Source organism: Lithobates pipiens, unplaced genomic scaffold, assembly GCF_037356315.1.
Source record: "Lithobates pipiens isolate NorthernLeopardFrog02 unplaced genomic scaffold, aLitPip1_a1.2 Scaffold_28, whole genome shotgun sequence".
Classification (NCBI taxonomy): domain Eukaryota; kingdom Metazoa; phylum Chordata; class Amphibia; order Anura; family Ranidae; genus Lithobates; species Lithobates pipiens.
Window position 1 is genome coordinate 217,131,479 of NW_027507789.1, and position 16,068 is coordinate 217,147,546.

The 16,068-nt window shown below is 46.9% G+C and overlaps 2 protein-coding genes across 2 annotated transcripts in view; both read left to right on the forward strand.

Annotated features, from left to right (window-relative positions):
- The window catches only part of TSHZ2 (teashirt zinc finger homeobox 2), a gene marked incomplete at its 5' end in the record, with an annotated part of 226,258 nt that overhangs the window by 109,936 nt on the left and 100,254 nt on the right, over positions 1-16,068 (forward strand).
- Positions 1,172-10,067, forward strand: LOC143936163 (uncharacterized). Its single transcript, XM_077460538.1, has one exon. The coding sequence runs from the start codon at positions 8,026-8,028 to the stop codon at positions 9,094-9,096; it is 1,071 nt and encodes a 356-aa protein (XP_077316664.1). The 5' UTR covers positions 1,172-8,025; the 3' UTR covers positions 9,097-10,067.

A 16,068-nucleotide genomic window follows, 5' to 3' on the forward strand; every position in this document is an offset into this window, starting at 1 on the left:
CCTATTGCGGATATTACTTCCCTTCAAAAACAATGGGAAGTAGGCACAAAGGTGAATCGATCCATAAACCAATCATGTATAAAGTTCATAATTATAAATATGTTAAATAGTCCAATCGGTAAGGCAGCAATTCCAAGGAGCAGAAGCTGGCTCTGTATATAGAAAGTCAGGAGAAGGGAGAGCGCCTCCAAGTGCAGACCAAAAAGACACAAAAATGGCAACTCGCATGAACAGTCGAAATAAAAATAGGGTCATTTATATACTGATCATTATCATTGCACATGTGCAGACTAAAAGGACTCTTTTTTTATTAAAATGAAAAATGGCCACTTACACAAATAGTCAATATAAAAATAGAGTAATTTATATACTGACTATTATCATTGGACATTTGAATCCCAGGATACAACATTTTTCTATACAATGGTCTTAAAGGGAAGTGATAAGAGAAGGGAGAGCTCCTCCAAATGGACACTTTTTTTATTAAAACCAAAAATGGCCACTTACATGGATACATTAAAGGAGAGGCTCATCTGTACAAAGCTGGGGCGGTAGTATGGACATCCGCACATGAACACGCCAGGGTCTGCTGTTCCGATCATGGAAAAGGAAGCTGGCTGAAACCATCTAAATGGCAGTGGAGAGCAGCGTATGCTTGGTGATGGCACCAGAGGATGTTTCAGAGCATGCGCAATGCAGAATCCAGAAATGCGCGCTCGTTTTGCATGCTCAGAAACGCGTCGCTCCCTTCCCTCTAGTGATGTCACACCGCATATGCTGTGTTCCATTGCCATTGGGATGGTTTCAGCTGGCTTCCTCCTCCATCAAGTCCGATCGCTATGGCAGCATTAAAGGACAGGCTCCTCTGCACAAAGCTAGGACGGTAGTATGGACATCCGCACATGAACATGCCAGGGTCTGCTGTTTGTTCCTATCATGGAGGAGGAAGCTGGCTAAAACCATCCAGATGGCAGTGGGGCATAGCATATGTGGTTTGATGCCACCAGAGGCAGGAGAGCGATGTGTTTCTGAGCATGCGTAATGCAGAATCCAGGCATGTGCGCTCCTTTTGCATGCTCTGAAACGCGTCACTCCCCTCCCTCTGGTGATGCCACCCCACATATGCTGCATTCCACTGCCATTTGGAGGGTTTCAGCTGGCTTCCTCCTCCATCAAGTTCGATCGCTAGGGCAGCATTAAAGGATAGGCTCCTCCTGCACAAAGCTAGGACGGTAGTATGGACATCCGCACATGAACATGCCAGGGTCTGCTGTTCCTGTCATGGTTTCAGCTGGCTTCCTCCTCCATCAAGTCTAATCAGTAGGGCAGCAATTCCGAGGAGCAGAAGCTGGCTCTGTATATAGAAAGAAAAGAGAAGGGAGAGAGCCTCCAAGTACAGACCAGTAGGACACTTGGAGGCTTCCTCCTCCATGATAGGAACCAACAACAGCCCCTGGCGTGTTCAAGTGTGGATTTCCTTTACTACTGTCCCGGCTTTGTACAGATGAGCCTGTCCTTTAATGTGTTTATGTGAGGGGCCATTTTTGGTTTTAATAAAAAGTGTCCCATTGGTCTGCACTTGGAGGCGCTCTCCCTTCTCTCTTCTCGCGTCTCTTCAAGACCATTTTAGGGAAAAATATTGTATCCTGAGATTCATATCTGGAATGATAATGGTGACAGTTGGACAAACCATTTTACACTGCCGGGGACACCTACAGCAGGCTTTAGCTGGTTTTGGGGCTGTAACCACTAACTTTCTGGGGCAAATTTTTACATTTTTGCTAGTAAATTAATTTTAGTGCACACAAACTCAACATAATACAGTCTCCTATCACACCTCTATCTTGTCCTTGGTCTCCATCCACACCTCTAGTTCTTACGCTAATGTGCCCATTGTTGGTGCTGTTGGCTGTGGGCATGGGTCATCATGGGCACCCTGACCTGTCTAAGGCTACACAGCCCCATACACAACAACCTGCGATGCTCTGTGTGTTCTGACACCTTTCTATCAGAACCGGCATTCACTTTTTTTTTTTAGTTCCAGTAGCTCTTCTATTGGATCTACTTGCTTCTGAACTTGCCTTTCATGAACTTTCATCTTTTATGAACGTCTTATGACCGAGATTTTAATTGCCCACACTCTCCCTACTCCGGCTAACAGTTCACATATGAGTTTGTGTTTTTTGCTTCATCTATTGAATCGGACTTCCCTCCCCACCTTCATCAGTCTTGGCCACCCATGACCATGTCATCCGTTTTCCCTCCTCGGAACCACTTTTGGACAGCCCTGACCAGGAACATCCCACAAGAGCTGCAGTTTTGAGGTTGCTCTGATTTTTTTAATTTATTTTTTTGTGCTTTCAACACCAACTTCAGAGACAACATGTTCACTTGTTGCCTAATATATCCCATCCATTTTCAGATACCATTTTAACCAGATAGTCCATGTTATTTATTTTACCTGTCATTGGTCAGAATGTTACGGCTGATCGGTGTATATTGTGCAATACTCCTGTACCCAGAATTCCTTTTCTGGGATCAAGGGCTGTATACTTGACATTCATGGCCTGGGTGTATTAATTACCCGGGAATCCCTCGCTGAGGTCCAAAGCAAGGTGATTGTGGCGTGACGGTCCATTACCCAGAATCCCTTACTGCAGTCAAAGCTCATGTTGGGTCATTACCCATCATCCCCAGCTGCCGTTAAGGTCTAATCATAAAAGCAAGTTAGTCCATTACCCATAATCCCCGGCTGTATTTATTTTCTCTCCTGCATGTGATCTCGCATTAATTTAGGCCATTACCCAGAATCCCCAGCAGGTTCTCAGTGTGATTATGGCATCAGATCGGTGTTTAGATCATAATAAGATACATGGCCGGCTCTGTGTTCTTTGTCATTACTGTACTTGCACTGTAGACATTTCTCAGCGCTGGCACGGTGTGATTTATCGCCCGTCGGAGGCGCGGATAAAAATGAGATGCACGGTGTGTAGATTTTTTATTTTTTTTCCCTTGTAAAGGAGATCACATAAATCCATGTGACACGCACCTTTCCTCCATACGCAGCACCTGCCATCCTCTGACACGCCGCGGAAAGTCCTTCTCTTTTCTGTGTGTAAGCCGTGTGTGTGTGTGTGAGAATTGTCCTGGGATAGATCGGTACTTTCCACACTCCGCAACAGGAATCTCTGCTATTATCCACCCTAATCCGGGATGTCACCACTACCTGGGGAATAGCTGCAGTCCTCCACAGAAACCTCCCATACAGATTCATTCTGTACTGTGTGATTAGTTTTGGAAATCTTCCCCTTCCCATAACCTCCCACATATTACTGTTATGTTCTGCTCATGGTGTGTCATAGCTCTGGGGCTGCCTTCCTGAAAGTTTTCTGTACTGGCATTAATCTATTGTTAAATCATCACCACAAAAAAAAACAAAAAAACATGTATTTCCCAAATCTAGGAAAAGTAAAAATCCAACCTTGTAGCAAGGGTGTCCCCACACTGCAAGGGTTAAATCCAGGGGATGCGTATCCCTCATGTCCTCAGTCTCCAACCATACCTCTAACAGGTCCTCAACCATACCTCTAGCATGTCCTCCTTCTCCAACCACACCTCTAGCATGTCCTCCACCTCCAACCACACCTCTATCAGGTCCTCTGTCTCCAACCACACCTCTAGCATTTCCTCCGTCTCCAACCACACCTCTAGCATGTCCTCCGTCTCCAACCACACCTCTAGCATGTCCTCTGTCTCCAACCACAACTCTAGCATGTCCTCTGTCTCCAACCACACCTCTAGCATGTCCTCTGTCTCCAACCACACCTCTAGCATGTCCTCTGTCTCCAACCACACCTCTAGCATGTCCTCTGTCTCCAACCACAACTCTAGCAGGTCCTCTGTCTCCAACCACACCTCTAGTAGGTCCTCGGTCTTCAACCACACCTCTATCGTGTCTTTAGTATCCAACCACACCTGTATTGTGTCCTCAGTCTCCTACCACACCTCTATTGTGTCCTTGGTCTCCAACCACACCATTCGCATGTCCTCAATCTCCAACTACACCTCTAACATGTCCCCAGTCTCCAACCACACCTCTAGCATTTCCTTGGTCTCCAACCACACCTCTAGCAGGTCCTCAGTCTCCAACCACCCATCTAGCATGTCCTCCATCTCCAACTACACCTCTAACATTTCCTCTGTCTCCAACCACATCTCTAGCAGGTCCTCGGTCTCTAACCACACCGCTAGCATGTCCTTGGGCTCCAACCACAACTTTGTCATGTCCTTAGTCTCCATCCATGCCTTTAGCATGTCCTCAGTTTCCAACCACACCTCTAGCAGGTCCTCCGTCTCCAACCACGCTTCTCTTGTCTCCAATTAAACCTCTAGTGTGTCCTCAGTCTCCATCCACACTTCTAGCAGGTCCTCTGTCTCCAACCACACTTCTATTGTCTCCAACCACACCTTTAGCAGGTCCTCGTTCTCCAACCATACCTCTAGCAGGTCTTTGATCTCCAACCATACCACCAGCAGGTCCTCAGTCTTCAACCACACCTCTAGCAGGTCCTTGGTCTCCAACCACAACCCCAACATGTCCTTGGTCTCTAAGCACACATTGTTCGTGTGAGCTGAACTGAATGTACAAAGTAACAAGGATGCCACGTCTGGCAGGATCGACAGGTATTTTCTGTACTTGCTGAAAATGCTCTTGGCCTCAAAAAAGAAAACGTATCCAACTACCAGATCTAAGGACTGTAATCTGCAGTATATGGCATTTTTTTCTCTGGTTCAGATATCCGTCAAGTTCATGCGTTGTGCCATTGACGTGGATGACGTCTCTCCTCAAACATGTGGCCAGCCAGCACAGTCGTAGGAGGCACTGTCAGTCACCAGGTCTGTGGCTGCTGTAAGGAAGCCATCAGGCTTTAGTTAGGTGTTTAAAAACACACAGTTTGTAGTTCGCAGCATGCCCTACAGTGACCATGCTGCCCCTCTTTCGTCACATATGGCAACCCATCACAGTTGGCTACCCGCCGGACTGCTCATGTGCGACACTGCCATATGCGTTCCTCCCCTGAGTCCAAGTTCAAGCCCCACCATCCAAATGGACATAGAGTACGATTATATTTATGCCGAGTGAAGCGAGGCTGTGCCCGAAGCGCGGCGAGCGAAACGAGCCCGCGGGGGGGCCCTGTGTTGGAACGCGTATGGCAGGTGCCGCGCATGCTCACTCCAGCGGTTAGCAAAATTTGATGGCTAGCCAAATGTGATGTGACACCCCTGCTTCAGGAGCAGCTCAAGAAGCGTTGTCACCCCAGGACGGAAAGTTAAGGATCTAGCAGGGTCACCGGGCAGAAGAAAAAGCAAAATGAATAAAAGAAAAATACCAGAATTCCAGGGCTGGAAAGAGTTGGGGGTAAGCTGCCATTAGGATTTCTTTATTTTTAGGTTTATTGATTGAGCCGCTAACTATCAGGTGTGTGCACACCCAGTGACAGTTGGAGACAAGCAGCATAAAGGAGGGTCGGTTAATGGTTACAAGGTTTGCCCCCCCCAGAGAGGAAAAGCAACTAGCAGAAAACCTGTCTGTGGATAAAATAAACCTGAGAGAATCCAGTCTGACAATAAAGCAGATGAGAGCAAAGTGAAGGGATTTATCATGGAGAATAAAAGGACAACACTGAGAATTATTCTGCAAGATTTATATTGTTATTAAATGTGTATTGCCGGCAACTTAATGAAGGTGGAATTACAATTTAACTATGGTAATTCTACAACCTTTGCTGCCTGGTGGTTACATTAAAATCTGTATTTAGTTTATGAAATGAGAATGTGAAGAATGAAGGAGTTCAGAATACAGAGATATACAATGTATCAGTTTAAATATTTTACGAGCGGGCAGACAGTAAGGGTTTTATACGAGGGGCAGCACCTGCTTGAATCTCTGACATGCTGCAGGTATGCTGAAGACATTGAAGGCACAGCGACGGCACCCCAAATGTTCCCACAAAAACAACCCCCCCACATTACCGACAGACATTGACATTCCTGTTCCCTGCTACCTCTGTGTTTATCCAACTTTATTTCCACCCGCCTCCTTAAATTTCACAATTAATGTTGGTTGAGCTGGGTGGTTTCAGCAGAGCCATCTGTGGCCCAAAGTTCACTCCACTCAACACCACTTGCCTGTGTTACCACTCCACCCATCACTACTTGCCTGTATTACCATTCCACCCATCACCACTTGACTGTGTTACCACTCCACCCATCACCACTTGCCTGTGTTACCACTCCACCCAACACCACTTGCCTGTGTTACCACTCCACTCATCACTACTTGCCTGTATTACCACTCCACCCATCACCACTTGACTGTGTTACCACTCCACCCATCACCACTTGCCTGTGTTACCACTCCACCCATCACTACTTGCCTGTGTTACCACTCCACTCATCACTACTTGCCTGTATTACCACTCCACCCATCACCACTTGACTGTGTTACCACTCCACCCATCACCGTTTGCCTGTGTTACCACTCCACCCATCACCGTTTGCCTGTGTTACCACTCTGCCCAACACCACTTGCCTGTGTAATCAATCCACCCAACACCACTTGCCTGTGTTAACATTCCACCCAACACTACCTGTCTGCGTTACGACTCCACCCATCACCACTTGCTGTCCACCCAACACCACTTGCCTGTGTTACCACTCTGCCCAAACATCGCCTATCTATGTCAACTCTGCACCCAACACCACCTGCCTGTCTTGCCACTTTGGATGAACACCACCTACCTCTTGCCTGTTTTACCACTCTGCCCAAACATCACCTAATTGTGTCACCACTTCCCCCAACTCCACCTGCCTATGAAACCACTCCACCCAACACCACTTGCCTGTGTTACCACCCTGAACATCACCTGCCCTGACCCTTTGTTGAGACTGAACACTCTTTAGACTCAACCTCAGGGCAGCCATTGCCTACCATTCTACCACTGGTGATAGAGGGGACCCACAGTTGCTCAGGTTTTTCATTCTTCCGGTAGCAGTTTTGTGCAGTTTGTGGCCAGTAAGAACGTGTCTACATCAGTGGCGCCCCCACAGCCAGACTCTTTACTTCCAGTGCAGAGTACACATGGTAATATGTTATAGCCCAGACTGGTATTCTATAAGACACGGTTATACAGTATGTGAGGCCCATAGTGATATCGCAGCAGGAGGAGTCCCAGAGTCACATGGTCTCGCCCAGCTATCTTGCAGAATATGAGAATCGGGCATAAATTAATTCTCCATCTATCAACCTCGTGTTGGGTTTGATTAATTGTGAACAGACTTTTTCCTCCCTTCATCCCATCAAATCTTTGGCTAATAGAAATTTAATCAAAGAACATGGTCAATACTATTTTTATTGTTTGTAATTATTGAACACGGTCGTTTCCAGAAAGCAGTCATTAATATTGCATAATAATGTGTATTGAATTCAAATTAGCAAGCGTGCACCCTGCAACAATGCCATTGCTGGAGCTTTTCCCCTGTAATGAATTCTCTCCTCAGCTGAGGACCATCTATCACATAGAGCAATGTATCCACCTCGTGTAATGAATCTCCCACAATGATTATCATTAATAACGGCTTAATATTTCACCGCCTGCGTGCTGGCGGTACCAGGGAACCGCCGCTCCAGAGGAGTGGACATCAAATTGTTCTGGAAGCTCAGAGCATCATGGGTCTCTCCAGATGTTGCAGAACTGAAAGTTCCAGTTTGTCCTGCCAAACCTAGAGGGGGAGGATAAGACTCATTTCTCAGGACCTAATGGAGGAAGCTATGTGTCCAGTCATGGTCTGTGTCTCTGGTATCCTACCTGTGGTCCAGGGGAAATTTTGTCTGTTATTTGTGCGGCCCTTGGACACAAGTAAGCAGTAGTTGGGAATATTGATTTTTTTTCAATATGTTATAGTGGCAGTGATTGATAGCTATGTCATGTAACATCTTCCCAGTCTCTGACTTTCTCCTTCAGAATGTCTTCCATCTTCAGACACACCTCTAGCATGTCCTCCATCTCCAACCACACCTCTAGCATGTCCTCCATCTCCAACCACACCTCTAGCATGTCCTCCATCTCCAACCACACCTCTAGCATGTCCTCCATCTCCAACCATACCTTTAGCATGTCCTCGGTCTCCAACCACACCTCTAGCATATCCTCAGGCTTAAACCACACCTCTAGCATGTCCTTAGGCTTCAGCCCCACGTCTAGGATGTCCAAAGGCTTCAACCACACCTCTAGCATGTCCTCGGTCTTCAACCACACCTCTAGCATGTCCTCGGTCTTCAACAACACCTCTAGCATGTCCTTGGTCTCCATCCATTTCTCTAGCATATCCTCAGTCTTCAAAAGTACCTATAGCATGTCCTCAGTCTCTAGCCATACCTCTAGCACATACTCGGTCTCCAGTTACACCTCTAACATATACTCGATTTCCAAACACACCTTTATCATGTCCTCAGTCTCCAGCGACACTTCTGTCATGTCCTTCATACTTAAACCACACTGTTATCATGTCCTTGTACTTCAACCATATCTCCTATCATGTCCTTGTACTTTAACCTCACCTCTACCATGTCCTTGTACTTTAACCTCACCTCTATTATGTCCTCCTACTTCAACCTCACCTCTACCATGTCCTCGTACTTCAACCACACCTTTACCATGTCCTCATACTTCAACCACACCTCTACCATGTCCTCGTACTTCAACCAGACCTCTATCAACTCCTTGTACTTCAACCATACCTCCAGCATGTCCTCGTACTTCAACCATACCTCTTTCATGTCCTTATACTTCAACCATACCCCTAGCATGTCCTTGGTCTCCAATCACACCTTTACCATATGTCCTTGGTCTCCAACCAAACCTCTCTAGCAAGTCTTTGGTCTCCAACCACACCTCTAGCTTGTCCTTGATTTCCAACCACCCTTCTAGCATGTTCTTGGTCTTCAACCACCCTTCTAGCATGTTCTTGGTCTTCAACCACCCTTCTAGCATGTTCTTGGTCTTCAACCACCCTTCTAGCATGTCCTCTGTCTGACTATTTCATCTAGTAAGTGTGCATTCAATGACAGTGCTCTGTAGCTTTACATTAACTGAACATTAGATGCGGCCCCTTGACAACATTAGTGGCCACTGTTGAGGCCCCCCATATCTCATAAATTGATGCCCACTGGTCTATAAATAAATAGCTTAGACCATTTAACACATTTTAGAAAGTATATATTTTGATTTTTATTCATGATATAAAATAAAAAAAAAGCGGGGCATCTGTCTCTACAAAAGGAAGAACGAGAACATTAAAGTTCAACTTCAGGCAAGTAGAGAGGGAGAATGGGTTAAAACCTCTGCCTGATTTTTATTGATGTCCATGTCCCTGCCAAGGACATTTCCTTTCATATCCCATCCTGGTGACCACAGGGGGACTGAGAAATATCCCTTCATGAGGGACATACTGAATAAGGTTCTTGTTCTTCCCTACTCTTTCAAAAAGGAGTAGGTAAACTTTTAGAACTTTGGACATTTTCTGGACATTGGTTTCATACCATAATGGCAGTCTTGTGTCATTCCCCATACTCTTCCCTCTCGGCAGTGTCTTGTCTTGTTGGTAGCAGTGTATTATGTTGTTGTGGGTTGTCGGGATTTGTTTTATGCTTATTCGTACACAATGTTACTTCTTTGTGACTTTGACTTCTGGAAGGTCTTGTGTAGCCTGCGGATTGGATATGATCTCATCTGTTCTTCAACTAAAACCGCTCATCCAATCAGGTGAAGAGGTGATTCTCTGTATTTGTAAAAACAAAGAGAGAACAATGTAACAAACAATAAATACCCATAGAAATATATACAGTTATCTGCAGGCCTCAGAACGTTCTCAGCAGTCTATGGTTTTACCGAAAGAAAAAGATATATACACTATATTATCAAAATTATTGGGACACCTGCCTGTACGCACACAAGAACTTTAATGGCATTCCAGTCTTAGTCCGTAGGGTTCAATATTGAGTTGGCTCCGCCCTTTGCAGCTATAACAGCTTCAACTCTTCTGGGAAGGCCGTCCACAAGGTTTAGGAGTGTGTCTATGGGGAATGTTTGACCATTCTTTCCAGAAGAGCATTTGTGAGGTCAGGCACTGATGTTGACGAGAAGGCCTGGCTCACAGTCTCCACTTCAATTCATTCCAAAGATTTTCTATCTGGTTGAGGTTAGGACTCTGTGCAGGCCAGTCAAGTTCCTCCACCCAAAACTCGCTCATCCATGTCTTTATGGAACTTGCTTTGTGCACTGGTCCAAATTATTTTGTGGTGTGGAGGATTATGGTGTGGGGGGTTGTTTTTCAGGGGTTGGGCTTGGCCCCTTAGTTCCAGTGAAGGGAACTCTTATGCCGCGTACACACGATCGGAATTTTGGTTGGCAAAAGCTCTGATGGTTTTTCCAACGGGCTTTCGCTCAACCTGTCTTGCATACACATGGTCATGCTAAATTCCGACCGCCAAGAACGCGGTGACGTACAACACGTACGACGGGACTAGAAAAAGGAAGTTCAATAGCCAGTAGCCAATAGCTTCCGTCTCGTCGTTGAATCTGAGCATGCGTGAGTTTTTGTGCGTCGAAATTGCATACACACGATCGGAATTTCCTGCCCTCAACTTTGTGGGAACAGTTTGGGGACGGCCCCTTCCTGTTGCGACATGACTGCGCACCAGTGCACAAAACAAGGTCCATAAAGACATGGATGAGCGAGTTTGGGGTGGAGGAACTTCACTGGCCTGCACAGAGCCCTGACCTCAACCCGATAGAACACATATGGGATGAATTAGAGTGGAGACTGCGAGCCAGGACAGAGAATGCTTTAAGGTGAAAGAAAAATCTCAGTCTTTACAACCACTTTAAATAACCCCATTAATGACATGGTGAAATGTGGGCATCCTGAGACATGTCCAGTACCACCTTTTGTAGAATTCTCAGCCTCCAAACCCCTCTTTTGTTTGGTTCCTATCATTGGCCTCTGCCCCCCACACACACACTCTTTCTTGCAGAACGCTGCTAGTTCAGAAATATTCCTAGGTCGTCTGGCACACAATGAATGTTTGAAATCCACAGAGATTAATGATAGTAAACAGATGCAGCAAAAAGAATAGTAATTCTTTGTAGTAATAGTAAATCTTTGCACAAATATCTCATGTTTAAAGCCTGAGACCGGCCCCCGGTTCAGAAATACGTAAATGGCTGCCAGGGGCTGAAGCCTTCCACTAGAAGTCCTATTAGTGTCGCTGTTGTAGATTGACCGTCACTTCCTGTCTGTTAAAACCATTGTCGCAGGGACAGGAAGTGAGGGTAGATTTCTTGAAAACACTAAAAACCTGACGGGCTGAAATCCTTCCCTACTCCATCCACTTTAAAATGGTTGTAAGCTCTTGGATATACCCAGTGAAGTGACTGGACACAGAGATGAAACAAATCCTCCTACGTACAAGTTGTACCTGTTTATCTGCAGTCTTTTCTTCCCTACACCTGTGATGAATATTTAAATCTTATTTGAGAGTTCAGAAAAAAAGGGGGCGGAGAGCTGGCGTTACACTCTGCAGAGCTTAGTCAGGAGAGCTCTGAGAGCTGATTGGAGGGAAAGGGGACACAACCCCTTCACACAGGAACAGAGCTGAGGCTGTCAATCAGCTGGAGGTCCCTCCTCTGTCATTTTTGCTGGAGGTCCCTCCTCTGTCACTTTTGCCGGAGGTCCCTCCTCTGTCACTTTTGCCGGAGGTCCCTCCTCTGTCACTTTTGCCGGAGGTCCCTCCTCTGTCACTTTTGCCGGAGGTCCCTCCTCTGTCACTTTTGCTGGAGGTCCCTCCTCTGTCACTTTTGCCGGAGGTCCCTCCTCTGTCACTTTTGCTGGAGATCCCTCCTCTGTCACTTTTGCCGGAGGTCCCTCCTCTGTCTCTTTTGCCGGAGGTCCCTCCTCTGTCACTTTTGCTGGAGATCCCTCCTCTGTCACTTTTGCCGGAGGTCCCTCCTCTGTCACTTTTGCCGGAGGTCCCTCCTCTGTCACTTTTGCTGGAGATCCCTCCTCTGTCACTTTTGCCGGAGGTCCCTTCTCTGTCACTTTTGCCGGAGGTCCCTTCTCTGTCACTTTTGCCGGAGGTCCCTTCTCTGTCACTTTTGCCGGAGGTCCCTCCTCTGTCACTTTTGCCGGAGGTCCCTCCTCTGTCACTTTTGCCGGAGGTCCCTCCTCTGTCACTTTTGCCGGAGGTCCCTCCTCTATCACTTTTGCCGGAGGTCCCTCCTCTGTCACTTTTGCCGGAGGTCCCTCCTCTGTCACTTTTGCCGGAGGTCCCTCCTCTGTCACTTTTGCCGGAGATCCCTCCTCTGTCACTTTTGCCGGAGGTCCCTCCTCTGTCACTTTTGCCGGAGGTCCCTCCTCTGTCTCTTTTGCCGGAGGTCCCTCCTCTGTCTCTTTTGCCGGAGGTCCCTCCTCTGTCACTTTTGCCGGAGGTCCCTCCTCTGTCACTTTTGCCGGAGGTCCCTCCTCTGTCACTTTTGCCGGAGGTCCCTCCTCTGTCACTTTTGCCGGAGGTCCCTCCTCTGTCTCTTTTGCCGGAGGTCCCTCCTCTGTCTCTTTTGCCGGAGGTCCCTCCTCTGTCACTTTTGCCGGAGGTCCCTCCTCTGTCACTTTTGCCGGAGGTCCCTCCTCTGTCACTTTTGCCGGAGGTCCCTCCTCTGTCACTTTTGCCGGAGGTCCCTCCTCTGTCACTTTTGCCGGAGGTCCCTCCTCTGTCACTTTTGCCGGAGGTCCCTCCTCTGTCACTTTTGCTGGAGGTCCCTCCTCTGTCACTTTTTTTCCTCTTGGTTTCGGGAAGACTTGTCAGAAGTGATTCATACTGATAGCAGAGGAAGGAGGCAGCAGACAGAAATCACACTTATGCCGCGTACACACGACTGGACTTTCCGACAGACTAGGCTCGGCGGCGTTCCTACAGACTTTCCGAACGAACGGACTTGGTCACCCACGACCGGACTAAGTCCGCTCGTTTTGAACGTGATGACGTAAGACGGGACTAGAAAAGGAAGTTCAATAGCCAGTAGCCAATAGCTGCCCCTGCGTCGTATTTTGGTCCGTCGGACCAGCACACAGACGAACGGTTTTCCCGATAGGAATTGAGGCCGTCGGGACAGATTTGAAACATGTTCTATTTCTAGGTCCGGATTTTTTAAAACGAAAAAACGATCGGATTAGCCCACACGCAATTGGATTGTCCGACGGACTGATTCCGTCAGACCTAGTCTGCCGGAAAGTCCGGTTGTGTGTACGCGGTAATTAGTGCTCTGGATTGAGACAAGTGCACACTATAGAGCGGGGGTCTCCAAACTTTATAAAGAGAGAGCTACTTTACTTTACTCTCCTTCGGGCTTTAGGGAGGCCGGACTGGGCCCAGTGGGAGTCAACAATGCCTGATCTTTGGTATTAGGGGGAGAAATAGTTGGTGTCGGTGGCCAATTTTTGTTGTCGGTAGAAGGAACATTGCCCCACTGTTGATGTCAGTGGCAGGAATAATGCCTCAAGGGCCGGATAAAGGCAATCAAAGGGCCACATTTTGGAGACCTCTGGTCTGGAGGGAGATGCTTTGTTCGTATTTCACGTCTGAGGTTTACAACCACCTTAAGTTACAAGAACACACAATGTGACCAGCTAGTTTGCCGTCTTCTACAGCTTATTATTGGTAGATGAGGGCTCCCTTCATAGTGTGGGGGGGGGGGTCAGTAACAGAGTGTTTGGGGTGCACCAGACCGGTCAGAGCCTAGTTTGCCGTTTCCACATATCCTCCTGGGGCTCTATACAGGAGATCTGTGCTATTGTGTCAGTGGAGGAACCTTTATGGGTCCACAGATATACCTTTGTTCCCTGTAGTGGTTGTGTTAACTTTTCCCTTTCAAACACATCCATGTAATATGATCAAAGGTGCGCCGCCCCCCCCCCCCCCCCCCTCATACAATTGTAAGTCATGCAAGGTTGGACAATTAAATAATCGGTTCATTTTTTTTTTATCCATTGTCTTCAATAGGAAGTGTTTAGTGATATTGTGGACACAGCTGTGTCTATGGAATTCCTGGCTATGAAGAAAGGGGCCTTCTACAGACACAGCTGTACTCAGAATCGTTACATTCTCAATGGGACAAATACACAATATTGCATGACAGCGGCTGCTTACCCGCACTCTGGAAATTAGACGGAGCCTAAGTGCAGCATACAGCTCTCGGCTTGTTTTTTTTAACAAATATTGTATTTATCTTTTTTTGTTCCTTTTTACATGTTGATTGATTTGAAAAACACAAATAAAACAGTCTCTACGGAGCTGCTTGATGGCAGGTAATGTGTAAATGCAATGCATTATCTAGAGCGCACTTCTCCCTGAATGTATCGGGGTGATGTACGTGTAATGCGATGCTGTTTGAGCTGTGCAGCACTTGCTTGTTCATAAATGTCTGGTTTAGAAAATTTGCTGGTTAAAAGTGAACCTAGACTTACTTTGAGGTTAGGGAACCGCCACCTGGGAGCGGCAGTAAGCTGAAGGTACATTGAGCTTCCTTCAACAGCACCCGGGGGGCTCTTGTATTCAGAATTATTGACCAGACCAAGGTTTGGCCAACACTTGACAGATGTATGGCCAACACTTGAAAGCCAGGTGCTATCTTGCCCCTTTGGGTTCTCACCAGTGGTCAGCAAAGCTGCTTGTCACATTTACCTACCAATAGCAAGATGTCGGGGGTAGGCCAGAGCTCCCCACTTTCTTGGGCTGCCTCTTGAGTGTGAGGTTGTAGAGGGACTACCTTCACTTCTAAATTAAGCTACCATCACTGCATTACTTGACTTCCAGATGCTTCAGGGCAACTTCTTGAGTTTGAATTGTTAAGGACTACCTTCACTTCTAGATGAAGCCACCATCACCGCATTACTTGACTCCCAGACACTTCAGGGCCACTTCTTGAGTTTGAATTGTTAAGGACTACCTTCACTTCTAGATGAAGCCACCATCATCGCATTACTTGACTCCCAGATCCTTCAGGGCCACTTCTTGAGTATGAGTTGTAAAGGACTACCTTCACTTTTAAATGAAGCCACCAGCACTGCTTTACTTGACTCCCAGACACTTCATGAGTGTGAGTTGTAAAGGACTACCTTCACTTCAAGATGAAGCCTGCAGCACTAACTCTGACTGGAGTAGAGCCTAAGTGACAGATTCACTTTAGATATTAGATTGTGTAGCATAAAAGGTTAATGTGTCCTTGTACTGTTTCCATTGTCTTCAATGGTTTCTGTGTCCCTCAAAGAGATATGTAGACACTGTGAAGGTGTCAGGACCCAGGTCTGAACCTGCAACCTCTGCTCTGTCTGCCAATGCATCTTCTTGCTGAGCCACCTGAGATTGTGGAAAGCTCCCTGGAGAATTCCTTGAAAAATCTTGTCTTGTACCTTGTTTCTTCTAAACCTTGAACCTTTTGCTCTTCCCATGAACTTCCTATTTAAATCATGACTTCACTTCCTGTTTGCCAGATTATTGTCACTCCTGCTGCCGTCCATATCTTCACTACCACTTGTTACTGACCTTAGGCTTGTTCCTTGATTTCGCTTTTGCTTAATCTCAGCCTGCAACCACTTCTTACTGACCTTTAGCTTGACTTCACTTCTGGTTGATCCCTACGTGCCATATCTGCTACTGGACTCTGGCTTGCTCGCCTCCTGGTGGGGTGATGATCCCGAGGACTGCGACCTGGTATTTAACATGCAACAAAATCCATCTCTACTATCAGGAGCTTCTGGTGAACTCTCGTCAGTATTTAGAACCCGCACCTCGGGTGAGCCTGCGTCATCCACCGGGGTTAGCTGCTGCTGCACTTATCCAGCTGGTGGGTGGGAGCATCTCTACTGCTATAGCCAGGGTCGCCTTAGTAGCATGCGCAATGTAATACACCGGGGCCCCTACCAGTCTGCCCCAATTTATGCACCTAGTCTCAA

Bases quoted from the DNA above. Each gene is read 5' to 3' on its own strand.
- LOC143936163 (XM_077460538.1), top strand. From the start codon at position 8,026: ATGTCTTCCATCTTCAGACACACCTCTAGCATGTCCTCCATCTCCAAC.